Source organism: Candoia aspera, chromosome 7, assembly GCF_035149785.1.
Source record: "Candoia aspera isolate rCanAsp1 chromosome 7, rCanAsp1.hap2, whole genome shotgun sequence".
NCBI classification, from domain to species: Eukaryota; Metazoa; Chordata; class Lepidosauria; order Squamata; family Boidae; genus Candoia; species Candoia aspera.
In genome coordinates this window covers 2,627,764-2,655,042 of record NC_086159.1, presented here as the reverse complement: position 1 = coordinate 2,655,042, position 27,279 = coordinate 2,627,764, and the positions used below count along the sequence as shown (strand labels likewise).

The window sequence follows — 27,279 nt, the reverse complement described above, 5'->3', positions numbered from 1 at the left end:
AGGGCGCGCGGCGGCCCCTGCGCCTGCGCACGAGCTCCTCGGGGCGGGGCCGGACGACCCTTCGGGCGTCCTGGCCGGCGCTGCGCAGGCTTCGCGGGCCGGGAGAGGTAGAGGTACGAAAGCGAAGAGGGGCGCCCGCCCCGCCCCGGAGAAGGGCCCCGCCGGCGCTCAGGGCTCTGCCATCGGCGGTCGCCGGCGGCTCCCTTCGCACAGGGGCCCGGCTCGCTTAATCTTCAAGGGCGCGCTTCCTCCTCCTCCTCCTCCTCCTCCTCCCTCCTGTGCATCCCAGTCAGCATGTCAGCGTGGCGCCAACTCAGAAAAGGGGTAACTTCAGTAACCAGGTTAAATGATGGGGGAATAGACGGGGGAGCCCCTGAGGCCGCGTCCCTACGTATTCCTTTGCATGCCGTGGCGCCCTTCTCACGTGCATGGCTGTAGAGCAGCGTCTGCCCACCTCGGCAGCTTCGAGACGTGCGGACTTCAACTCCCAGAATTCCCCGGCCAGCCAAAGGTTGACAGAGACTGCTCCGGACTCTCTTCCCTACAGGCTCAGATTACTGGTTAAGTTTTCTGTATGTCTCCATGCAAGTCTCAGCAGCAAAAGCGGGCCTGCGTTCCTGCCTCTGAGTCCGTCCTAGGAGAAGGACCACTGGCCTACTCTGCAGGGTCGTCGTGCTCGTTTCTTCCAATCACGGCCTTTAGCAACTCTCGCAATCCCTCTGCAATATGGAATGTGTAGTATCGGTCACTGTGTATTTCTGCTAGCAAAACCACACTTTCCCCATCTCTTCTGTACTCGCCCAAAGCACAAGAGCCTTTCTCCTGGTCTTTAGGGTTGGGGGAGGAAGCAGGAGGTGATTTTTCTGTTTTTTCCCTTTCCACGTTCGTACCACTTGGGCTGAAGCGTTCTGCAGAATCCGAAAGCTTGCGCATCCTTCTCGGTCATGCCAATTGGCCTTAAGTTAGGGTGCAATTGCCATTAGGTAAATACAGAAAATACACTGCAAGTACCCACAGAGTTTCTGTGGAACTCCGAAGAAACAGCTCGACCTTCCAAACGACCGAATTCTTTGCGGCAGGCAAGAGCCTTACGACGCCCGGGCAAAGCAAAGGTCTAGTGCGCCTGCGCAGACTTAGCCTCCAACAAAGCCGGGAACTGATTAAACCATAGAGGAAGAACAAAATGAAAGCAGCCACCAAGGGATCACTTCCGAATTCGATTCGACATTGGCATTCGCAAAACCTCCATCATGGCACGGAGCACCCGAAAAACAAACCGATTTCTACTCTTTTTCCTCCCGAAGCGCCACGCATCTGGACTGTCAAAATCCTCTTTTTGTGCACCGGGCGCTTGGGGGAGCGTTAGGCGTTCCCACCTCCGCAAGTTCATTGGAGAACCGGAAGTGACTTCGCAAACGAGCCTTCCAACCTCTTGGGTGAATTCATTCCCATTTGCCCGGAGCGTCAAGGGGCGGGGACTCTCGGAGCGCCACGTGAGGAGGCGGGACTCGTTGCCGCAGAAACGGAGGGGCGGAGTCGTCAACAACTCCACAGCCCGGTCGTTGGGGCGCCGCGGCAAAATGGTGAGTGACGCGCTTTCCCCGACCCGCGCCCGTGGAAGAGGGTGGGCATATTTGCATATTCATTGGCATATGCAAATCGCCGCCGCGTGTCGTTTACCAAAACTTTCCAAAGAGATGAAGCACGCGAGTGGGGCAATGTGTCGTGTGAACGCAGCCAGCGACTTCGGGAGCTGCGGTTGGTGGGCCTGGAGGGCAGCGCGGCGGCCTCCGCCCCCGTGGAGGCAATAATCCGGGTTTCGTTTTTAGAAAGAACCTGGATTTCTTTTTTTCATCCGCCCTTTTGCTGAAAATGTTTTATTCCCACTTCGAGGTGGAAATGGTGCGTTTGAGTCACACCCAAGTAAAGCTTCAAACCCCAACAGAGCTTCATGCCTCGGCCCTATCACGCCTGCGGTGGCTTTACCGAGCAGGTGGATGTTCCACAGGTGATGCCCCGTGGGCGTTTCCCGGGTCTTCCGCGTTCATTTCACCTGTGGGACATCCACCTGCTCGGTGGACGGCCACCCGTCTTAAAGTTGCCACGGCTGAGAAACTCGGTTGGTTGGGGAGAGCAAGGGAGGTGACCTTGACAGAGACAGCAGCATCCGTTGCCAGGACGATGGGCGTGAAACATATTTTAAGCCCACAACAGACATAACGTTCGGAAGTGACTCAGAAAGGTGAAAGGCCCCCCGTGCCAGCACCGAGTCACGTCTGACCCTGTGGCGGGACACCGATTTGGCGACGTTTCCTCGGCAGACTGTAGAGCGGGGTGGTCTGCCGCGGCCTTCCCCAGCCGTCGCCTTCCCCAGCAAGCCGGGTGCTCGTTTTACCGACCTCGGAAGGAGGGAAGGCTGAGTCGGCCTGAGCCGGCTGCCCGAGAGAGTCCGGCTTCCGCTGGGGTCGAACCCGGGTCGAGGGGAGAGTTTCGGTTGCAGAACTGCCGCCTGCCACCCTGCGCCACACGAGGCTCCTGACTCAGAGAGACACCTCCCTAATTCACAGGTGTATAAGGAGGAGGAGGAGGAGGTTGAGCACAATCAGACTTGCAAGATGCTGTTATTACAGCCGATCTCAAATAAAGTAGTTCTAGTCTTCCTGTGGAGTTGATTTCCTAGTCTGGCCTACCTGGCAGGGCTGACATCAATCTTGCAAGTCTCCATCAAGGTCATCTTTCTTACTCAATATAATACTTTAGCCTTTAATGCATATTCTCAGGTTGTAGAGAATTATGAGGAAGTAAACTTCTTTTTAGAACCTTTACGGATCTGTAATAATCAGTCTGAAGCTTTCTCCAGTATCTTTATTTAGATCTTTCTTCGATCATTTTTACTAGAGCAGCAGCATCTTGTAGTCTGCTAGGAGCATTCTTTTGTCAATTTTCTTTCTTAAATCAAGTTGCTCTTTTCTCCTGATTTGGACAGCTCTGTCCCTGATCTCCTTCATTATTAAAGGTTTGAATTCTATGTAATTAAGGTTAAAACACATTTTTATAGTTTTTCTTTCTTTTTTTCTTAATGAAGTTTGATTTTGTTTATCTCTGATGAGATGGGAATATCTCCCAAGGCTGGGGAGAAAGAAGGCCTGAAACCTTTGGTCACAAGCCTCTAAGGTGCATAGCCAGGAAGCGACCATATAGAAATTATTTCAACTTTTGCATTTTTTGACCTTTTAACTGACAGGAAGTAGCAGCCTGTGACAGCCCCATCTCTCATACACAGGAGTTAGGATGTCAGGAGGTGCCTTCTAGAAAATAGATGGTGACATTAGGAACTACCAAGCCACTATTCCAAGGCAACAAGGCCATGTTGTGAAGCCCAGAAGTCTTCTCAAACCATTTCTCTGAGAGCTTTGAGACCTCCAGCTTTCTATCCCATGGGTTCAGCTGTGTTGCTGCATAGGCAAACCCCCAAAATGGGTTAATTTAAGAACCCAGTTGAATGTTTGTATGAACACAGCCATTATGCCAACGATTATAGTGGAATTCAGATTATTTTTCCCTGTCTTGACAATTTTATTGTGTTTTTCTGATTTTCTCTGTTCTTTTTTTTCCTCTCTGCATTTAGGGTCCCAAAAAGAAAAAGGTATGTAGGTAGATAGATAGATAGATAGATAGATAGATAGATAGATAAATTAATCTCAGATGGATACTTACTGATAGTTCACATATTTAATGTTGATATAGATTATAACTTCAAGTTTGGTCCACTTTTCTTTAATGAATTATATTAAAAGCAGGTTAGATCAGACAATGCATTTCAATCCATTAGGGTAAACCTTACAGTTATTGCTTATGAAATGGGTTTTAATGTATGGATGATTAACAGGTTCACAGCCTCTCCCCCTCAACCTGCCCTAAGCTAGTGGCGGAGAACTTGTTGACTGCCCCCCTCCCAGACATCGCTGAGCTCTAGTTCCCAATATCGCCAGGCAACATAGCCTAATGGTGGAATGTTGGAAGTTGCAGTGCAGCAGCATCTGGAGGGCCTTAATGCTTCTTCTGTGGTTAGTCTTTCACCCTCTGCACACAGAGGGGTGGTGTCGATCTGAGATTGATACACCTCCATGATCATATGTGATTTCTGAGATGCTCAGGGTGCAACTGATTTGATTCCTACTTCAGAGGAAGCCCATAAAAGACAGAGGAAAAGACTGAGGAAAACTCATCTCATCCTGTCTCCTGCCGTTCCCGCTCCCACCAGCTGACCATTGTGCCTTGCCACCATCTCCCCATCCTCTGAAGTCACATTGAGGGTTGACTTGATATTTCATCTCTTCACCCATACTTTGCCTCTTTCCTCTTGACTGTACTATTAATTACGTGGGGAGGACAGAACGCACTCCCATGGAGCTCTAGCACAACAGTGGAGAACCTGTAGACAGCAGGTGGTTCGGGGCCCAACCCCCAATCGACCCGGCAAGCACGCGTTGTCTGAGGATCATAGGACTTATATCCAGCACCATCTGGAAGACTATTGGGTGCCAACACTGTAATTATGCTGCTGGGGATACTTAGGGCAAAGTTTTGCAGTCCTGTTGGTAGACCTGAGAAAGCATCCTCATGATGTTATTCAAAAGTTGATTTGGGGGCTGTAGGATCATACCTGGGATTGGGGAACATCTGGACAAGCCCTCGTTGCCTAGCATTGGTTGCCACCCAGTGGCCTCCTCCAGCTAGGAACTGGAAGTTTGGACAAAAGTGCATCATGACTGGGATTGGGAGACCTTGGCATTCCTGCCTGATAGGTAGATGAGTGCACGGAAGCAGGGAAATTGCCCACTCACCCTTCTTTGGTGAGGCACCAATTTCAACGAGCAGGTGGAAGTCACGGCCAGGAGGGCCTTCGGGTGGTGCACCAGCTCCGCCCATTCCTGGAGCGAGAGGCCCTCCGAACAGTCACTCATGCCCTGGTCATCTCCCACATAGACTATTGCAATGCGCTCTACATGGGGCTACCCTTGAAGAGTATCCGGAAGCTTCAGCTGGTCCAGAATGTGGCGGCGCAGACAGTTATGGGTACTGTGAAATTAGCACATGTGACACCACTGTTACGCAAGCTGCACTGGGTTCCGGTTTGCTTCCGGGTCCAATTCAAGGTGTTGGTTACCACCTTTAAAGCCCTAGATGCCATGGGACCAGGCTACCTGAGGGACCGTCTCATCCCCATAACATCGACCCGCCCCATCCGGTCAGGCAGGGAGGTCATGCTACGGATCCCATCAGCAAAGGAATTGCTTCTGGCGGGATCCAGGAGGTGGGCCTTCTTGGCAGTAGCGCCCACCCTTTGGAATATTCTGCCCCCGGAGTTGCTCCTGGCCTTCCAGAAGAATTTGAAGACCTGGTTCTGCCACCTTGCTTGGGACGGGGAGGGTAACAGCTCCACCTGGGGGTGGTTGGTGCCATAGCACCTCTGTTGGTCGGGATTCCATCTCCCCTTGGATTTTCTATTTATTATCTTATTTATGTTTTTAAAACTGTTACTGAGGCTTAGATGTTTTTATTTTCTTTTTTATAGTAAACCGCCCAGAGTCCCCCATTGGGGGAGAGGGGCGGTAATATAAATCTAATAAATAAATAAATAAATAAATAAATCTTCATGCTGAGAAAGACATTGTATGTAAGACAGTAAAATGTGGATTGTATGGACCTCCTTCAACAGATTTCAGCGTAGTGGACAACACCTTAATTCTGTCTGCTTAAGCATATATTAATTATGTTAATATATTAAATATATTAAGCATATATTAATTCATATATTTCATATAAATCGATAGCACTTTCATAAATTGCTTAATTAAACGTTTCATTTAATTCATGCAAGTGTTATGTACATTCCGCACATGTAATGTAAACTATGTAGAAATACATAAATTGAATTTTATGTGCATTATATAAATCCAGCTTTAATGTCCATTTGGCTTTTACAGACCCCCACCCCCCCACCCCAACCTTAGTTTGTAAAATAAAGGTTTTACTGTGTGTCTTCCAGTACCTAAGGCTGGAGGGTAGCTCTTGCAATTTGTTGCCATTGGCCATGCTGGCTGAGGTTGACTGAACTGAATTCCAAAACATCCGGAAGAGACTGGGTTGCCTCCTGCTGTTCTAGATTGCCTGGGGCAGAAGGCACCCTGCTCTGGAAGAGGTCGCTTGTTAGGGGTTTTGGTCCAAGAGAAGTGCAGGGATGTCTCCATACTGGATACACTCCGGAGGAACTTCTCCGTCAGAGATTCAGAAGGTCCTACTCTGTGGCACGCAGCACCACCATTCCAATTTCCCAGATGCTCCAGGGCATTGCCCCATTGGGGACATTATGGGAAATTACCGTGGCAGCTCTGATGTGTCCATGTGATACGCGTAGAGCTAGACACCAGGGACCCCCCGTGGTCTCTCCATTGCCCATTTGAAAGCCAGGTTGGAAGATCGGCAGATCAGTTCATCTTCCGTTCCTCAGTTTCGTGATGGACCATATTTTATGTCATCAGTGCCCTAATTTGAAAAGCGGAGTTTTGCTAAGAAATACATTGAGTCCCCATTCTGCTCTGTCCTTTTGAGAAGTGTCTTATCTTAAAATTTGCTTTCCTTTCTCACGTTTGGTTCGGGTCCAGTCTGCTGGTGGTAAGAAGATGAGTAAAGCTGAACGGCTGAGGCTGCTCAGGGAAGAGGAGGAACAGCGACAGATCGAGGAAGGTCGGTGGATCTCAACCCTCTCCGTCATTCTGAAGGCAGAGCTCTAGTGGTCCTCAAATATTTCGGACTTCAGCTTCCATTGCTCCAACCCACGTGGCCAATGGCAGGGGATGATGGGAGGTGCAGAGGACCCGGTTGCCTACTGCCGAATGTTCAGGACATAGAACTGGCACCTAGACTGACCCCAAGAAGGATCCCTATTTCCACCCTCCCAAGCCCATTTTCTGTATCACAGTTGCCCCCACAAGTCTGCAAGCGTTGCTTTGCCTTTTTGTGGAGTAAAAAGGATGAAGGTCAGATTGGCCTTGATCGATGTTTCTCAACCTGGGCAACTTTAAGACGTGTGGACTTCAACTCCCAGAATTCCCCAGCCAGCCTTGCTGGCTGGGGAATTCTGGGAGTTGAAGTCCACACGTCTTAAAGTTGCCCAGGTTGAGAAACACCGGCCAAGAGTGTTTGGCCAGTTATGGACATTCCCCCCAATAATGAGCAGTTTGCCAAGATTTTATTGGAAAAAGGACAATTTAGGTCCACAAACTTTCCAAAAATATTGGCACTGCAACTCTGCAGGTTCCTAGCTGGTAGAAGATGCCACATTAGGGAAGCACAGGCATTCACGTTCCAGTATTGAAATGTCACCTCCTTGAACCAATCCCTCCGTCCTGAGCAGCTGCAGAGCGTTGCTAGCATGGGCTGAACCACGCAACCAATTCCCCTCTTAACTTAATTTATTAGTCACCTTGTTAACAGTGCCTTCTCTTTTCGTTCCCAGAGCAAGCCCGGTTACGTGCTGAGCTGGAGGAAGCTGTGAGGGCTGAAAAAGAGCGTATTGAAAGGGAGAAGACAGAACTGCTGGAGGCCAGGGTGAGCTCCCTCGGACCTTGCTGGGATGATTGTCTGTTGCAGCCATTGGTGTACCACCCCATTGCTTGACCCCAGGAGGCTCAGGGTCAAGAAAGCATCAAACTAGAACCCAAAGTCCCAGTCAAAATTCAGTTAAAAACACAAAGGACCAAACAGAATGGACATCAGGTTATTAGAAAAGCCCAGAGTAACCAAAGGATATGGTGGGCATAAGAGAGGGTCAGGCAGAGAGGGCATGTTATGGACCCTGTCCATGAGAGAGAGTTGATTGGCAGGGTCCTGGAGAAGGGCCTTCTCTGCTGTAGCCCCACCCTCTGGAATAAGTTACCCCAGAGGTAAGGCAGGCCCCCACTCTCCCGGCCTTCCAGAAGGGGGTCAAGACTTGGCTGTGCCACCTCGCTTGGGGTGGGAGGGGGGGTAGTCTGTCATGGGGGTGGTTGGCACCTTGATGCGGCCCTGGGAAATTTTATGGAGACTGTGGTTTCACCATCTTGGATTTTATATTTAATATTTCATATCTTAAAGTTTTATGTATATTTATATTTTTATAATTCTGTTTTAATGGCATTTTAACTTTTTATTGTCTTAATTCGCTTGTAAACCGCCCAGAGTCGTTTGTCAAGATGGGTGGTGAAGCAATGTGGTAAATAAATAAATAAATAAATAAAGGCGAGCAGCTTCTGTTTGACGAAGTCAGTCCACCACAAGAGACTGAGGATACAAGGTAGACGTGGCTGCAGGTTTCTAATAGCTCCACATAAGAAGTCAGTCTTCACCAACTTGGTTAGCGTGTCCCCCCTGGTTCCTTCTCCCTTTCCCACTTGTGCAACACAAATGAAGAGAAACATAGTTTGTTAGGACAAGCGAGACCACAGTGTGCTTTCAGATTCCGGCCGGTCCTGAAATCACCCATTTAATTGAACTGTAGTTTCCTGAACAGCTTAGAGAGTCTTTTAGAAGTGGAAGAGTTATCGAGAATCACAAAGTTGTGCTAGCCACAGATTAGCATGGTGAAAGGAAAGACCTTCCAGGAATTACTGGTCAGGTAGAAACAACAGGAGAAAGGCCACCAGGACCTAAACCACAAAGAGCTAACAACCAACACCTTGAATTGCACCCAGAAGCCCATGGGTAGCCCACGAGCCTTGCGGAGCAGTGGTGCCGCATGGATAAAGCAAGGAGGGTCCATAAATAATCATCTGGCTGCATTTTGGACCAGTTGCAGCTTCTGAGCGGTCTTCAAGGACAAGCAGTCAAGCTGCAATGGACTATGTGGCTTAAAATAAATAAGAGGCCACTTCTGTTGTGTTCCACACAGGATCAAGAACGCCGAGGTGTGGAGTTATCTGAACTTCATGAGTTAGAAGATAATTTTTTCCTCGCGAGCCAGTGGAAGTTGAAAAGTAGAGCCCTTGCTAAGGTACACCTGGAATATTTTGGTTTTGCTTTCTGTGAGGGATAAAATGGAACCCAGAATGTATTTTTTAAGTGCTACCAATCTGATGCAAATGAATCTCCATGGCTGTAAGATTTTCACTGTAAACTAGAGAGCAGTCCTGTGAATCCATTCACCTGCTTCTGTTTCAAATCCATCCAAAGCTTTTCTGCTTTCCATCTTTATCCTTTATATCTTGGTGTTTCTCCAGTGGGAACATTATACAGGCTGTGATGGCAGTCCAGACCCAACAATTCCCCAGGAAATCAATACTTATATGAGCTTGTGGCTAGAAGACACAAATAATGATATTACGACTGTGATTGAGAAAGGCAGCCAGGTGCTGGAAGTAAGTCTCTGACGTGATATTCCATAATATTCGTTTCACCAGCCAAGGATAGGCAACGTGTCTGCAAATGATGAGCAGGATGCTGTCACAAAATGGCTGCCTGGGGGAGGGGACCCCGCCAGTTACTATAATGGCTGCCATGGGAAATGCCAGTTCCCCATTTATCAAAATAAAAATGATTGATACTGCTTTCTTTTCTGGAAAATGGGCACATTTCAAAACCCAGCACTGGGTTGTAGGCACCTGCCATTTTTATTTTTGAAGAAAGCCTCCGAGAGCTGTGTGGGAGTCATTAAGATGATTCACACTTGCTTTGAGACATGTCAGTTGCCCATTTGATTTAACTTACGAATTAAAATGATCTTTAAAAAATGAAAATCATATGCTTGGCGCTAAGAAAGTTTCAGTGGGCACAACAGGAGTCAACAGCATCAAGTTGCCTATCCTTCCATCGTAGACCAAGCAGCTGATAAAATAAAAATTCAGTTGACAGTGCCTTCTCTTTTAATGGAGGATTATTTAACAATCCATAGTGCATTAAAAGAAATGTATGAGTTGCCTTTCTGCCAAATGGCACTCATGGTGGCTTGGCATGATCCTGTTAAAAACATCAACCTTTATAAAAGAGAGTGAGAATAGTGATCAGCATAAAAAGACTTTCCGTAAGAATATTAAAAAACAGCAGCTCCTTAATTCAGCAACCTGTCAGACATCTCCCGATCAAATTGGGCAGAGAATCTCAGTACAACAAACTAAACGAAACATTACAATGAATCAGATGGGGTCATCAAAATTAATTACTCAAATAAGCAAACTATGCTTGCTCCGGGCAGGTTAAACAGTGAAGGGACCAGGTGGGACAACCTGGAGGGGAAAGCCCACTTTTGCCCTTGCCTTCTCCCCAAGAGCTTTCTGCAGGAAGGAAGTTTGCATTGCTCAGATAGATTCCTGCAGGATTAAGTGGGGGAGTTTTTGGAGCTTTGAAAGATCAACACCAATACTTTGAATTTGGCTGGAAGGAAACAGCGAATGAACAATCATCATTGAGGGTTACAGGAATAGGCTGGCTTGTTGGGAAGCCAGTCTCCCTCACCTGTGGACCACAAGGGAGAGCGTCTTGTCCAGGAGGCTGGAAAAGTGAGTCTGTTTCCTTGTTCCCCTTCCCCTTCTGGGCCTGGTTGGGGATGGTCGAAAGATCTGAGGGCTATGCTTGGGGGCCCTGAAGACAGAATAGCACCTTGCATAATTGTGCCCCTTCTCCAGGAAAGGGTAATTGGAGAAAAAAACAGGATGGAGCAAACAACTGTGTTTTCCTCCTTCATTTTCAACACCATTTCCTGAGTGAAAACACAGAAAGGATGAGGGTTCTCCTCCAAACCATCTGATTCCCTGGGACTAATAGAGAATTGCATCTCCTGGAGTAGAGTTACAAGATGTTCGCATCAGCAAACCAGCAAGGGAATGGAATTGGTCCTAGCAGAAGGGAGAAGAGAGCCAGTGTTGGCGGATGGGTTGAGGTTGGAGTTGGACCGAGCTGACCAGGTCTGAATGTGGGGTGGTTTGGGCCAGCCCAACTTACCCCAGAGGCTTGTTGTGGGAATGGAATGGAGATCCTTACAGATGTCACTAAAGAGAGCAAAAGGAATATAAATGTAGCACAGAGAGGGAGAATATGGCAAGCCGCCCAGAGTCCCCCCGTAGGGGAGAGATGGGCGGTGAATAAATTTATAAAATAAAATAATAATAAATATACATACACAATAATGCCATATGGAATGCCCAGGTTAGATGCCTTCTAACAGTGTGCAATGTCTTCCAGCTTATTGCAAAATTAGAAACGAACATATTGGAGACCTCGTTTGGTGAGCTCTCTTCATTTCATGTAGCTCAGTACCAAGAGACCATTTTTCAACTGCAGAATTTACTTCATCACAAATACAACCAGGCAACAGAACAGCTGCTGAAGGTAAACCACCACCACCATTGTAGTTTTTCTCAGATCCTCAGATCACGCCGATCGATGTTCTCATCGTTAAGGCCAGGTTAGTTCCTATTCTCCTTCATCAGTTTAATTCTGGCTATGAACCTGGGATTCCAGTGATACTTTTGTGGACAGGCCACCCAACCAAGCAGTAGATAACATTTATTATTCAAATTTAATTATTTGATTTATTATTCAAATTTAATTACCGCCCATCTCCCCCAAGAGAGGGACTCTGGGCGGTTCACAAATCAAACGACTGTGGTGTCCAGGGAACACATCCTTTGATTTCATTTACCCCAACATTAAATGGGAATCAACCTCTGCAGGAAGAGCAGAAGGACCAGGTTAGGGACAGGTCACCATGGAGAAAATCTGTCTGTATGGTTACTAAGAGTTGACAAGGACTTGATGGCACTTTTTGCTTTTTCACAAGTCCACCATGCGTGATAAAATGTCCCTTCACGCTTTTTACATTTCCGACGGTAATCAGAAGTACCGTCGTACGTCTTAGACAACTTCTCTGGTAGATTGGTGCAACTTCCTGACTCCTTCCTTCCAATGCTCTTTGCAGCAAGCCAGTAGCTATGCGGAATCTGAAAGCGGCAACATGGAGGTGGTCATAAAAGAAAAGGACATCACGCTGTGCATTTGGGCCAATCTCAAGAAAAATCCAAGGTAGAAATGGCGTTCTCCGAAAACCCACTGAAGGCACAACAACAAGGCTCCATGTTATGATCGTGTTGCGTTTGCAAAGATGAGCCAACAAGATGGCAGATGATAATGAGCTGGGAAGTAACACATGGGCATCTGTGGGTGTGGGAGTGCCAGCGGTGCAGTCTGTTATGACATACAGGCAGTCCTCCCTTAGCGACCACAATTGGAACTGGCAACTCCGTTGCTAAGCGCTGCGGTCACTAAGCAGAAAAGCATGTGACCGCAACCTCATTTGCATCCAGTCATTAAGCGAGTCACCGTGGTTGTTACGTGAAACATCATGTGACCACAACTTGGAATTTTACTGCTGCTTGCTTCTCCGTTGACTCTGCTTGTTGCAAGCCGGGTGCAAAGCACCCAAGTGGTGATCATGTGACCGTGGGACTTGTAAATGCAAGGACTGGTCACAAAGCTGTTTTTCACACCATCATAACTTTGAATGGTCATTAAACAAGGCAGTCGGTAAGCGAGGACTACCTGTAATACAAACGATGTCATGATTCATGTGATGTCATTATGGCTCCTACCGGACCCATGACTTCAGACTCTCATCATGCAGGAGCAATCCAGATGGGTTGGTGTCATAGCTTCCGGACCTTCCCACTGGCGTAGATATTGCAGACCCTGCCTGACTGGAGAGGACTTAATTGCAGGCAGCTGTTTAGCATTGGCCATACTGCTTTTCCTAGAATATAACTTTGGCTGCAATTCCTCCCCGTCAGATTCCGGAGCCAGACATTTTACGACGAGAAGCAGCAGCCCTGCAACGGCTTCGAACTTCCCAAGCCACTGACTGTCTGCGATGTGGCTGTGCGCATCTTGCACACCCATTACGACCATTTGTCCCCTTTTCAAACTTTCTCCAAAGAACCACCAAAGCTGGACCTCCCAGACGTGGTGGCCTCGGTTCTGCTCAGTGAGGACAAGAAAGAACAAGACGAAGAGCAGCAGGACATCCTGAAAGTCATCTCTGACAGCAAACAAGAGATCAAAACAGAACAGTCCTTAGCCAGATTGGTAAGGCCGAACAGATGCTTCCAGCATCTCCCAGTGTTGGCCCTTCGAGGTAGTCCAGGCAAGAAGCACCACAATGAACACTAGCTCTGTCTTAAGGTTACATTAACAAGATCTTGTAAGAATGGAAGAATTTCTCCCCTCCTCTCCTTTTACTCTCTGGAAAACCAGGGAGGGCCCCGTCTGAAACACTTCCCACGTGGACAGAGATACCTTTTACATGCCAGTTGTCCAGTCTGTGGCTCTCCCTCCTATCTCCCAAGGTCATTCCCATGTACCATTACACCCAGGTATGCCAAACTTCATTTTGCCACTAACTTTGGGCGTCGTGATGTGGGAATGCCCTGGCATGAGGTGGACACCCCTGCTTTCATACAATCCTTATTTATATTTATGTCTTCAGACAATTCTGTTTATTTTTTAAATCTGTTCTTGATATTTTTTTAAAAAAATATCGCTTTGAGGCCAGGTATGTTGAGGTTTCTTTAAAAACGAACGAAGAGTGAAGCAGGGAAGCGCTGAGTTGAACAGGAGAGAGAGAGGGAGTGCCGGTAAAGGAGTTTCTGTTTGGTCCAATGAGTTTTCAAAAATGTTTTCCGTTTTCAAGAGGACTGTGAAAACACGAACGGTACAGGAAAAGGGACATCAAAAGGACTTGCAACGTTCATCAATTAGAACAACGTTTTTAAAAATCGTACACATTCCCAATGCATTGCTGCATTGTTGTTGTGAGCCGCCCGGAGTGGTGCTCTATGATGAGCGGCCATACAGATCTTTTAAATAAATAAAATAAACTAATGTGGCAGCTGCAGTGCTGTGACTGAAGCTCTGCCTATTTATATGCAACACACACAAAATGGGTGTGGCTTCTACTACACTGTTCCACAATCCTGACTTTTTGAGTTCCCTGTCTGGAGATTTAGCATATGTGGCCTCTGTTTTTCTCTCTCTTAAATGAAAATTTTAAAAAAAGACTCCGACAAAGACAGAAGAATAAGGCATAGAATTATTTTATCAGCTGGAATGTCTGGGAACGAATTTACTAATGTGCTTTGTAAAACTGATTTGCAGAGCAAAAGAGAACCGTAAGGTGGAAGGGCAGAATTCTTAAAGGAAGTGACGTGTTTAAATCCAAAGAGATCCTGAATGTCTTCATTTAACCCCGTACTTTTGAGAGGTGCTGTTTTTTGTAAATAATCATTCTCATTATAGGTAGTCCTCGAGTTATGACGGCAGTGGGGACCAGGATTTCCATTGCTAAGCAATGTGGTTGTAAAGTGCAACATCCACATGATCACATCGCTTAGTGACTGAAATCCCAGCAGTCCTGGTTGCCATCATAACTCCAGGACCATGCAGGTTGTTAAGTGAGGACCTCACATGACTGTGATGTGGAAAGAGGCGGGAGTCCCAGGCAAGCTTGCTGGTGGGTGAGAATACTGGCACATCCCACGCTGCGGCGAGCCCCGCGTTGGCTCAAGCCCCATGCTCCCCAGCGGCTGCCTGCAGAACCTGCTGCCCGGCCTGTAGATCTCACCCTCTGGCCTGCTTGCCTGGGCCTTCCACCTCTTCCCAGGCGAAGGAGGCGATGAAGGTCAGCTGGGGGCAGTGGCAGGGGGGCGGCAGGGGGGGCAGTCGTGAATGCGGACAGGCCCGAAGTTTTATCATGTGACCACAGGGGCACTGCAATGGCCGGAACTTTGAGGACTGGTCCTAAGACCACTTTCTTCAGAGCCATTGTAACTTTGAACGGTCACTGAATGAATGGACGCAACTCAAGGACTACCTTTATAGCAAGCTCTTATCCACAAGGATGGGTCAGAAACTCAAGATGGCAGTTGCCACTGTGCAGTTGAAGCCCACCCCCTTTTTACTTCCATAAAAAGGGGCTGGGCTTCATTCGCGCAGTGGCAGCCGCCATCTTGACTATTTTGACCCCCCACTGATCCCCCCTGGTTCTTATCCAGTAAGATGATAGATTGTAAGCAAATAGCAAAGCGATCGTCTGGCTTCTATAGACAGACACGGGCAAATATATATTGTTTCGAACAGTAGGGTTGAACGCGGAGTATTCTATTGATTTTGCCAGTTTTAAGTGATTTTAATGTTTAATTGACCAGAGGAGAGTCTACAGCCTCTAAAAATGATTCATGAATATTTTTCAACCGGGCAGCCTTTGTCACAGGATGATATCCTCTCCTATTTGCAGTCCTTCAGTGAGATCTTCAGTTATCCAGAAGACAGAAGAAGCAGCTCGCAGGAGTCTGAAAGTAGAGAAAATTATTATAACAAGAGCTCCGTTCTCTTTCAGTCCACCTCCAGAGGTATGTGGTCCCACCGTGAATAATAACATTGCTTTACAGGTAGTCCTTGCTTAACGATGGTAATTGGGACTGGGAACTCCTTGCTATGTGACGTGTCATAAAGCAAAAAATCACATGACTGCCCCACTTAGCGACAGCGATTCCGGTTGCCGTCGCTAAGCAGATCCTGCAGGGTTATTAGGCGAGGGAGTCAGTGGCTAAGCTGGTCGCCCTGCCTCCCGAAGAGAAACAGCGCCCCTGTTTCCAAAGCAAGCCTCTTCCTTGTGCCGAGCTTCCGGGGAAGCCCGGCGGGCCCGCAGGATGCAGGTGGCATTTCAGAGGGGAGAGCAGACCAGGGCGGTGGGCAGGCACACCTCGGGCTTGCCTCCCACTCTTCCGCCAGGTGGGCCACAGCCAGGCCGCTCCCCCACGCATCCTGCCGCCCCATAGAGGGGGAGGTTTGGGGCATAAATCCTGCTCTGGCTGGCCCAAGGGCGAGCAGGGATGGCATAGATGGCCAGTGGGCGCCCGGGCAGCTCTTCATGCGGGACCTACCTCCTGGGCGGGTGCAGCCCTTGACAGCCTTGTGCACCTGTTGGTGCTGCTCCAAGGCCCCTTCCACAGTGGTGAGCTTAGTTCCAGGTGGGGCCCTGGGGGCTGTCAGCACGTGAGGGAGCAAGGGTGGCTGGCAGAGCGTGGGGCACCGGCATCCTCCCACGGGCCTGGCCAGGCCTGGCTTCCCTGTCCACTGCCGCCGCTGCCTCCTTCCCCCCGCTGCCACCACTTTGGGCCACCAGCAGCAGTGAAAATGAGGACCCACGCGCAGAAATGGCCTGGAAGCTTCTGGAGGCTTGTGACTTCCTGCTGGCTTCCCCAGTGACCTTGCTGGTGGGAAGCCGCCAAGGAAAATTGCAGATGGCGATCACGTGACCGTGGGACGCTGCGACTGTACTAAACGTGGGCCAGTTGCCAAGTGCCCAAATCACGATCCTGTGACCACGGGGATCCTGCAATGGCTGCAACTTCAAGGACCGGTCGTAAGTCCTACTTGTTCAGCGCCGTCATAACTTTGAACAGTCACTGAATGAGTGGTCGTTAAGCGAGGACTACCTGTATAATCTTGGGATATGATCTCTCTCCTCCTGGGAGCGTATGAGAGCATTAATAGACAGGTAGCTAATGCTTCTCTTCCTTCTGAGCATTCATGGCTCAGTTCTTCCAAAGTTGAGCTGATTTTATGCTGCCTGGCCCATTTCTTTTGTTTAAAGCCGGTGCAAAAATCCATACACGTTTCTGTGGACATTCTCCCCGAGTTTGCATTTCTGTACAAACGCTTCCCAGTGTTTTGCGAGCTTTTCCTCACTATGATTTTTCAAATAGGTATTAGTATCTCAAATCTACGCTTCTTTGACATACTTCTCTAAAGGACAGAGTTTTGTATGAATGCACTGTTGTTTGGAGAATTCCAGTGTAGTATTCAGAAAAATACAGCTTTCCCCTGACAGGCATTAGGAATTTGATACGTTCACGTTAAGAGGAAAATGTGCCCTTTTCTCCCAGCTGAGCAGCGCAGTGGGCTAAAAGCCCCACTCTCTGGGGCAGGAAGCCCCATTCCATTCGTCTTTTGTTTTAGTAATAGACCAGTCTGGTATCAGGCTGTTTCCTTTTGACTGTGCGAGGTCAAGCGCTCACCCAAACCCTTGCACCAGGAGAGTGCGGCAACACGAGCCCCTTCTCCGTGGGCCAGACGGGCAACAGTAGTAAGACCTTGGGCATTGTGACCGGCCAGGGTTTGGGAGGTCTATTCCCTGCTGCCAGGCCTCGGCAAGGAGATCTGTAAAGAAGGGGCTTGCTTTTCAGCTGCTCTTCCTGCTGAAATGAGGGATGGCTGGGAATTTAGAATTTCAGATAACCTAACGCCTCCCACCCGGCTGTCCTTTTTCAGCTCACGTTTCAGCCCTGCGGCTCTTTGATATCAGTGAATTGGAGGTCCTTGAAGATTACGCAGTGGATTTGCACCAGTTCATGCCACTGGGTGGTGTCTACCATTGCGACGTCCTGAAGCTTCCCCCTCAAGCTAAGCAAGTCAAAGGATGGACCATGGTGGAAGTAATGCTCGTCTGAAATCTTAAGTTGGGGCCGGGGAAAGGCCGTGTTTGCCGCACGACCTCTTCTCCTCCAATCTTATTTTCTTCTTTCTTTTCCAAAATGGAGATAAAGAAACCAGGAGGCCGAGGGGGTGTTCACACAACCCTTCATCAGGGCAGCTGAAGATCTCGTGGCTCCATTGGCCCAGCATGCTAAGCTGGATCATTGTTGACCTGACTTAGATTTTCTGTGATTTGAGTGTTGTGTGAACAAAGCCCAGGAGGGATAGGGTGACCAGATATCTGAGCATTCAAAGGAGGAAACAGACAATTGGAAAGAAGGGCAAATGGGGGGGAAAGGAAGATACATTCCTTGGGGAGGAAGGCATTACAACTGAATGAACACAAGGGGAATACCCATGGAGAGGAACCTGCTTAGGAGGCAAAACCCTGCAGCATGTAATTGACTGAGGTCTTGTCAATTTCAGGCAGCAGCACAAACCACTGGGAGGGTACTATTCAACTAATTAATTTGAATTAGAGCAAGCTTGTTAACTTGTGGTTGGCACTTATTAGGAAAATGCTGTGCAGTGGAGAAAAATTGCTCAGGTCACTTGTTAGATCATTGTTCCTCAACCTTGGCAACTTTAAGACGTGTGGACTTCAACTCCCAGAATTCCTCAGCCAGCCATGCTGGCTGGGGAATTCTGGGAGTTGAAGTCCACACGTCTTAAAGTTGCCAAGGTTGAGGAACACTGTGTTAGATACAGAAAAAGCTGGACAGTATTTGATTTGAAGGCTATGCCTGCCAGATGGAGGACATGTCCTCCGTTTGCCAGTTGTCTGGTAACCCTAAATATGGATCAGTAGATTGGGCAAAGCCAGAGAATGGGTTAAGTAACTAAAAAGAGTGTTGTCTGTTGTCAGCAGGGAGCAAGAATTGTGCAGTGCAGGCTCCCCCTGCTTTTTTGGCTGGCCAGCGCTCTTGGATTTTTGCGAAGATGCTATGGGCACTTATGCAGAATGGCAGATGGGAGGGATCTGCCCATTCACAGGAAGGCAAAAAGGGAAACCTGACTAGTTTAAGCACTATTTGCTCCCAAAATGCTCTCCGGCACATCTGTAACCCCCCCCCACCCCAAACACTCTCAATTACCCCATTTATCTTTACACATAGAGAAGTGGGCACACTTCCAAAAAGAGGACTAGGTTGCCACCACTCATACTTATTTTCCAAGAAGGCTGATGGGCTGGGGCATCTGACAGGGGGTCAAAAACGTCAAGATGGTGCCTGCAACTCAGGTTGAAGCCCCGCCCCCTTTTTACAGGCAACACATGTAGAAAGGAGGCGGGGCTTTGACTGTTCTGTTGTGGACCCATCTTGACTTTTTTGAGCTGCCTCTGCAGACACTCCACAGACCGAGCAGAGAGCCCAAGGAATCCGAATCCACAAGACATTGGCCTCCCCCAGGCACCCCCTTGGGGATTCCACAGTTTCAGGGAGCCCGCATTCCCCATCAGGTTTAATGAATGAGAAATTCTCATTCTTGCTAAAGAATCCAGCACGCTGGATCCCTAGAACACTGTTATGCTCTAGGTAGCTCCTGATATATTTTACTTACCGCTATGGGTTCTGCAGAGTAATTTTCTCAAATGCACTGTGATTCTGTGGAAGGGTGGGGAGCCAGCCACTGCAAAATAAATTGTTAGGGGAAGAAGTGGATTTGCTTCACTATCATGCTTGAGATGCAATCTAAAAACTGTATCCAGTGAAAAACTAAAAAGCGGGGAGTAAGAAGGGTTAGTACAGCTTTCAAGAAAATGCAATTTTAATTAATTAATTTTATTTATTCAATTTCTATAGCCACCCATCTCAGCAAGTGACTCTGGGCAGCTTACAATTGTACTGGTGTCATGATTAAGGCCTCAGGCTAGAAACCGGGAGGCTATGAGTTCTAGTCCTGCCTTAGGCACGAAGCCAGCTGGGTGACCTTGGGCCAGTCACTCTCTCTCAGCCCTGGGAAGGAGGCAATGGCAAACCACTTCCAAAATCTTGCCAAGAAAACTGCAGGGACTTGTCCAGGCAGTTGCCAGGAGTCAACACTAAGTTGAAGCTTATTGTGACTTTGAGCGTTCAGTTCTGAACATTGTTCAGTGTTAACTCCTGGCATACAAGCAAGCAAGCAAGCAAAGCAAGCAAGCAATCTACTACTGCCAATGATTGGTGTTAGCCAATAGAAGCATTCTAATGATGGAGACTTGTATGTATCCCAGGTTGGATCTTGATATAGACACAGTATCTTCCTAAACAAAAGTGGAGGGCGGGGATTATCCATAAAATATTGGAATGGATGTGGGATATGCATATGCAAAAGTAAACAGCTGGTGCATGGAGGATTTTGTTTTCAGTTTTTTCCCCAATAGCTTTGATTGGCAGCAGTTTAAAAACTGTAGGAGTGATTCAACTAGCAGGCAAGTAAATTGATAGGTGAGCATATAGAAGGCAGGTGGATAGGCAAAAAAGTGTTTTCTGCCAGCTAGGATTAAATTCTAATTTAAGGAAGGACATTTGTGATAATGAATAGTTGGTGAACGATGAATAGAAGCATTACAAGGTGTTGGAATAATTTTTCCAGTGTCGGTAAAAGGAAACATGGAAACATCATTACTTGGTGACTGAGCTGGTCTGCATTACTGGGCGGAGATCTACCTTCAAACTGCTAAGACTCAAGTGGAGGAGTGAGTTATTTCTACAAAACAGCTAAATTTTCTCCATTCCTTGCCCAAAGGTACTGGACACAGGGCTACAGACTTACCCCTACACTGCAATATGCGAAGAAGCTGAAGACAACTTGACCATGACTGTGGGGATCACAATCCATCTTTCTGATTCTGTGATTTATTTTGAAGAACCACTGATAGCAAGATGGGATTCTCAAGGTGTGATACATTTCTAAGCAACTGCAGCAAGAAGCAGCTAGATTTTAACGTCCCCTTTCTTCTGTTAGTGTTGGACATCTGGAGAAGAAAACTGGTAGAAACATTTTAATCCCTCCCTTGTCTTGATTAAGGAAGCTCTAGGCCGGCGTTTCTCGGCCGTGGCAACTTCAAGAGGTGCGGACTTCAGCTCCCAGAACTGGGCGGTGCTGGCTGGGGGAATTCTGGGAGTTGAAGTCCGGACCTCTTAGAGTTGCCGCGGTCGAGAAACGCCGGCCTAGGAGGCGAAGCTATCAGGATGTGGCAGAATGAAGTAATCCATCCCTGTTACAGGGTTCCTTTGAGTGGCAGGGGTGCTTGGCCAAGTAACCCAGGGTTCAAACGGGATTTGAAGAAACGCAAAAAGACAAGTTCTGCGTAACCAAAACTTTACTGTTCTACCTTTACATCAGTTCCATGTGGTGCTTCGTGACATTTCATCCCGAGAGATGCAAAACTTCCTCCGTAGCTTCAGAAAATCGGTCCCAACTTTAAAAAGTTCTCATCCGTTCTTTCTTCTTTTATTTACATTATTCGCAAAGCTCTAGTCCGGATCATTGTCCAGCCGCATCAGTGGGAGCAACTGTTGCATTTTGTAGAAGTTGTTTTTATAAATTGACATGCCGTCTCCTTTCACGTTTGCCACATGTCCCAGCCATCGAAAAAACCACAGCAAAACCAGCCACCACGTAGCAATAACCAAGCCAAGCCACCCCACTTTTGTTGGTGCAACATGTAAATTCCAGGGATTGGGGAGGTGAAACTAGGTAGATCATCCAGAACCATTTCAATCTGGCACCCTGAAGATGTGGTTGGACTGCAACTCCAGTAATTCCCAGCTGGGGTATGAGACAGCTGGTCAAGGGCAGGGGGTGGAGCAGGAAACAGGTTGGAACTGTTGTGGTGACCTCACGCTTTGCATGCAGGAGAACTTGGTTCATCTTTTGCCCCTTCCAGGTTAAACCCAGATGTTTTCCTTCCCGTAAAGTGAAAATGCAGAGCTGCATGGACCAAATGCATTCTTGTTTGTCTTTCTCTTTTTCTTCTGCGTACAAGAGAGATCCTGGAGAACCGATGACATTGGGGAGGTAGTATACAACATGAGAGAGAGGGAGATCTCCTTCAGGACGAACGGATTCTTTACCATCACGCTGCTTCAGGACGCTCACCTCAATATGCCTTACCAGTCCTGGGAACTCCAGCCCATGGGCTGCGATCAGGCTATCTTTACCATCCTCTCAACCTTCGTTGAGGTGCAAATCCGCATCAAGGTACGTGGGAGGCGCCTGGCAGATCTGCGGTGTGGATGGTTGTATTCGCACGCTGTGCTGTGCAAGGACACCCGTGTGATCTGAGAAACTCAGATGAACGGTTCCGTATTAATACGGGAGCGTCTGTGCGTGACCTGGACCAGGTTCAAGACGAAACAGAAGTGGTTTAAATGGTTTTGGAGCAACCATACCAATTGCAACTATTAGTAACGTTTTTGTAAAATAGAGAAGTTAATGTTTTGCCCTAAGTTGGGAATGGAAGTTGAGCTGAAAAAGCCCTAATATGATTTCACCCTGGATACTTCTCGGTGGTTTATACAACTTATTTTACATGCTGAGCCTCGTTCTATATCGATTTGGCAAAGGCAAATGCTCTAGCTGTTCAGTGTGCTTCCTGTTTCTCTCCATATAAAAGAAAACTTAATTCATGTGACCCACGTTGAGGTCCTGGGGGAAAGGGGCGGCCAGGATCTACCTAACAAACCAATGAATACATGTCCTTTCCAGTACCATAACATGCTGTTCCCAAGTAACTGATTCTGCAGTTCTGATGCCAAATGCTGTCTTGCTTGCACTTGAACGCCGTCCCCAGTGTGGTGACCCCTAACACACTGGGACAGCAGAAGTGGACTGTAATTCCCAAAATGCTAGTTGAAAATTCTGGGTTTTCTAGTTTTAAAGCACCAAAGTGGGGAAATCTCTTGTAGGAGATAGAAGTCTGGTCAACTTGGGGTTGGCAAATCTGTCAGTTTGGTGGTTAATCTTGTAGGGTTGTTTTTTTTAAAATGTTTGTACTAAAATCTGTATGTTGTTTGGGATGCATTTTCCAAAGCTCCGTATTTCTGCTTGCACTTTCTGCTTACCACGTATAGCTTTGCAAACATCCTTCTTTTAACACTACATATATCTATGGCTTTTTCAGCAGCGTTTAAAAGTTCAGGAGAGTGCACTGCCAAACTCGGAGACCTGCACGTTTTGAACCATAATTAAGTACTAATTTCGCTGTTGGTTAAAGAATAAATGCAAAACTGGGAAGTCTGCATTCCGACGAGAATGAAACAAATTTCTTCCCCATTTCCTAACTCTGGCCTCTGGGGCTCATTATCGCAAGAGGAAAGGCCTGCGGAGGCCTAATTCCGATGTGCAATTTTATGCCTTCGAAGTAGTGCCTGTATTCCGTTAGATTAAATATTAAGGGGTATGAAGCTCAAAGTTCAGTACTGTGACCCTGGAAAGGAGGCAGGTAACAGAAGCCAGACAGACGTTCCTCCTGCAAAGGGTGAATGGACTGGTGCGAAAGGACACGGATACTGTCAGCCATGCTGTTTCTTGTACATGCTGATATTTAAAAGGATAGAATTCTAGTAGTGTGGAAGGTAAGAGGGAGGCCGTTCCAATCATTTATCAGACGCATTCCAGTGTAAGGGTCATACTGTAATCTGCAATATTCCTTTTATCTGTCTTCCTATTGAGTAACAACCAAACGTATATAATCTGTAGCCTTACTTTGCTCGGGGCTGTTCTGCAGTTCTTTAGCGAGCAGCCCAGTGATCACTGTAGTTTGTGCATGCCAATAAAAGTATCTGGTAGTCCTCAGCTTATGACCATTTGTTCAGTGACCATTCAGAGTTACGACGGTGCTGAAAAAGTGACTTGTGACCATTCCTTGCACTTACGACTGCCACAGTGTCCCCACAGTTACGTGATCAAAAATTTGGGTGCTTGGCAACTGTACTCACAACAGTTGCAGCGTCCCAGGGTCACGTGATTGCCATTTGTGACCTTCCTAGCCGGCTTCTGACAAGCAAAGTCAATGGGGGAAGCCGGATTCGCTTAACGATTATGGCAAAAAAGGTTGTGAAATCGGGCACAACTCACTTAACAAATGTACCACTTAACGACGGAAGTTCCAGTCCCAATTGTGGTCGTAAGTCGAGGACTACCTGCGTGATTTGTCGTCATCCATCTCCAGGGGATTTGGTTTCTTATTTAAGGTGAGGATTTTTTTCACCACAGACCCTTAGCAAACTTAGGGCATTATTTGGCGATGCAGCCTTGCAGCAGAGCTCCTGTCGGGTGCCTGGGTAAGTTACTGTTCTGGACAAGCCCTGCGGAGTGACTTTGGAGTGGATTCCTCTCAGCTGTACAGCCAAAATGCCCGTCGGTGTTAGTTTTTTATCGAGAAGCCTGAAGAGCACGTCAGTCGCTCAGCGTTTAGGAAAGGGTGAAGTGACCGTTTAATGCCTCTCCTGGTTTTCTGAGGCAGGACAATCAGTGTATGCTGTACTCGGTCACTAGCATAGAGGACACTGAGCTGCTTTTGGACCTGAGAGAAAAATGGATGACCCCAATGGCCCTCGTGGTGGCACTGAAGCGGGCTGGCATGAACCTCTTCCCCTCTGAATACTCCACAAACTACGTCAGCGTGAACAAGAAGGTGAGTGGCGGGGAGACCCTTTCCTGTCAATTCCTGACCTGGCATGCTCAGTTTGGCGAAGGCGGTGGTGGGGATGCAGCCCCTCGGGGCCGCCTGCCCTGGTTTAGGGCGCCGTGCAGACACGTCCCTCCTTCCCCACAGCGGGAGCTTTCTGCACTGTGGCCGCTGTTGGAAACGGCACTGTGCTGCTGGAGGGGTTGCCTTCGGTTCCTCCTGCCTGCCTGGGGTACGGGAGCTCAGCCATCGCGAAGTTTTTGCTTTTTATGGCCTCGGGGTACGATGCTCAAGGCATGTCATGAGGGTTCCCTGCCAATTCAGTTCCCACGCATGAGTGCGCTAGGGAGCAGGCCCCGCCGAACCTGGTGGGATTTGCTTCTGACCAAAGTGAATGGGACCACATTGGCCCATCTCGGACATCACATCCATTTCTCCCGCAGACAGCACCTCCTTGTTAGCTTTGCCAGGATGATGTGCCAACAAGCCCTTGTTTTCTTGATGCAGAGACATCCACAAAAAAATCCCTTATCATCCCTCCATCATCCCTCTCTCTCTCTCTCTCATCATCTATCTGCATTTTTTAATCCATTCAATCTTGTCTGATTCTTGGTGACTGCCTGGACATGTCCCTGCAGTTTTCTTGGCAAGATTTTTGGAAGTGGTTTGCCATTGCCTCCTTCCTAGGGCTGAGAGAGGGGGACTGGTCCAAGGTCACCCAGCTGGCTTGGTGCCTAAGGCGGGACTTGTTAGCTCTTCCCAGGAAACCAGACAGGAAACACGACCAGTGAGCTAATTTTACTTTATTGTAAGGCTGCATTAACAGAATCTTGCAAGTCTGAAAGTGCAGATCTCCCGCCCTCCCTATTTATCGCTTGAGTGGTCAAGGAGGGTCTTTCCTAAGTTTCTTCTTTAGACCGCTACCCTCTCTCGGACTCCCTTTCCTTTCATCTGATCGTTCCCTAGGCAGCATCTCTTCCCTCTGTCCTCCAAGGTTGCCCTCACATTCCATCACAGGACTAGAACTCTCTGTCTCCTGGTTTCTAGCCTGATGCCTTAACCACACCACCAAACTGGCTCTCATACTAGCATTGAGGGAGAAATCAGGGTTAGGCCATGTTCCAGTGTCAAGGTTCATTCACAATTGACCATGGATGTTTTCATCTACTTTTTACAGAAACTGCTGGCAGAAATCATGGTTTACCAGCAAATGTCCCTTGTTGCAACCTCTTTTGCCTTTGGCTGGAGCAAGTGGAACCTGAAGAGCGGAGAGGATAATGTGGTCTTCAAGGTAAGTGTGTGTGGTGGAAGCAGGATCCCTGCTCGGTCTCCGTGTTAAATGTAAGCAGGGCTGGCATCAGCCAGAGGCATCATCTGGCCTCTGCCAAGGCCCACACCCTGTCGCTGCAGACTCCTTGGCTGTGTTGGTCCTTGCGGTTGGTGTCTGCTTCCCCGCAAAGGCAGCATGGACAGGGGGAGGACTAGCAGGCTTCACCTCCTCCTCCTCCTCCTCCGAAGGAATGGGCAGGACTAGCAAGAGGGAAACTGCTAGGGCAGGGATCGACCACCAGTTCTAGCCTGGGGACAACGGCCAGCAACATCATGTCAGCATTTATTTAAGTGATTTATATGGCGGCCTATCTCACGGTGGCGACTCCGGGCGGCATACAGGAGGTTAAAACCAATCAAAGTATCACCAACCACCCACATCGCCAAGGCCCAGGCGCCAAAAAACTCCCCCATCCTAGATTGCCACAGAAGGCAGCAATAGAGCCCGTCAGGTAGTCAGGGGTGTCCCCAGAGGAACAAGCTGGTGGCCCTCACAGTCCGCGTGGGTGGCCAGGGCAATCAAAGCTCTGCCTGTTCCTTACGTGCATCGCCTGTCACCTTTGCCAGCAAACCTTGCCCACCGTCCCCTCCCATTTTAAAGACGGTGGGGCAAACCTGACGGTTCCCTCAGAATCTAGTGGCGTCTCCAGCCTCTCTTCCTCTTGCCCGACTGCAGGCGTGTGAACATCTGGCAGGGGAAGAACTAGTTCCAGACGAAGCGTGGGCCCTTTACATGTTCAGTGGGCAAAGAGCGCAGAAGCTGGAGATCAAAGAGGACAGTGACACCTTCTCCAAGAACATTGCGGAAGGCTCCGAATTCCACTCTACTCTCTACCACCTCATTCAAGATGCTGGGAGCAACGCTGCGATGGACCGAGTCAGACAGAGCAACTGCCTTTTCATCGATGCTGTCTACCAGCTACTCCTCACCACAAGGGTGCTGACATACTCCTAATGCGCCAAAAGCTGCTTAAGAACTTTATTGAGTTCGAAGACACTCCCGTCAATAAAAATAATAGGTGGAAGAGACCACATTCCAGACATCATTTTTTTAAAAAGAAAAATAAATACTCATAAGCCGTTTATGGATAGGCTATGTGAAGTTTCTTAAAATATATTTCCTTTCTATAAGCTCTTTGGTAAGAATTTGGGGGGGGAGAGGAGGGAGGAGTGGGAAAGACTTACAGAAGAAAAAAAAAAGCAGTTGGGGTCGCTTGGAAGATCTACTTGCTCGGCCAGAAAAGAATGAATTGCATTTTGTTTCTGAACTGCGTGGCCCCAAATTATTAACAGAAATATTAGATGTCGCATTAAAGTTGCATTTTTTTCTACGTTCAGAAACTTGAAGTGTGATGAAGCTAAAATGCTTGATCTGCGCGCCAGAGTGTTCAATTTAAGGCGACGTGCTGAGCGGGCAGTAGGAAAATCCATTCTGAGTGCTGGTGAGCTACACAGGCGGTGGCCGCTGGTGGACAAGACGAGTGTATGGCCACAAGAGCTTCTGTACTGAGGTCCACGCATTCCCACTACCATCAGAAGCTGCTTCCACGGGTTGTTGGAAGGAAAAGCCCATGAAAAAAGTTACAAGGATAGCAAAGAACACAGCTGCAACAGCAGAGATACAGAGGGCTTTGCTAGTCCTGCAGAAGGAAGTCCTGAGAGAGAAGGCCCAAGAAAATACTCTCGTACACCTGCAGGAAGAGAAAAAAAACATGGAAAAGTAGACATTGAGTCCTTCATCCAAGATCTACACCCAGTGGCAATTCACACAC

The 27,279-nt window shown here is 48.0% G+C and overlaps 2 protein-coding genes across 2 annotated transcripts in view; one reads left to right on the top strand and one right to left on the bottom strand.

Moving 5' to 3' along the window:
• Positions 1-95: 95 nt before the first annotated feature.
• On the top strand, positions 96-26,575 carry DNAI7 (dynein axonemal intermediate chain 7). The gene is made up of 15 exons (XM_063308793.1): positions 96-1,583; positions 6,669-6,750; positions 7,523-7,614; positions 8,933-9,034; positions 9,261-9,398; positions 11,218-11,364; positions 11,954-12,057; positions 12,819-13,194; positions 15,320-15,434; positions 17,359-17,522; positions 20,290-20,440; positions 21,533-21,747; positions 24,014-24,184; positions 25,356-25,469; positions 26,184-26,575. The coding sequence occupies exons 1-15, from the start codon at positions 1,251-1,253 to the stop codon at positions 26,460-26,462; spliced, it is 2,583 nt and encodes an 860-aa protein (XP_063164863.1). The 5' UTR covers positions 96-1,250; the 3' UTR covers positions 26,463-26,575.
• Positions 26,473-27,279, bottom strand: part of IRAG2 (inositol 1,4,5-triphosphate receptor associated 2) — a 59,974-nt gene continuing 59,167 nt past the window's right edge. Inside the window, exon 39 of the mRNA XM_063308792.1 lies at positions 26,473-27,198. Within this exon, the coding sequence (XP_063164862.1) occupies positions 26,955-27,198 (244 nt within the window). The 3' untranslated portion in view covers positions 26,473-26,954. The remainder of the gene's footprint in view (positions 27,199-27,279) is intronic.

Coding starts and splice junctions, on each gene's coding strand:
- DNAI7 (XM_063308793.1), top strand. CDS start 1,251: ATGGCACGGAGCACCCGAAAAACAAACCGATTTCTACTCTTTTTCCTC. Junction 9,399..11,217: donor AAGGCAGCCAGGTGCTGGAA/GTAAGTCTCTGA, acceptor AATGTCTTCCAG/CTTATTGCAAAATTAGAAAC. Junction 20,441..21,532: donor AGCAAGATGGGATTCTCAAG/GTGTGATACATT, acceptor TCTGCGTACAAG/AGAGATCCTGGAGAACCGAT.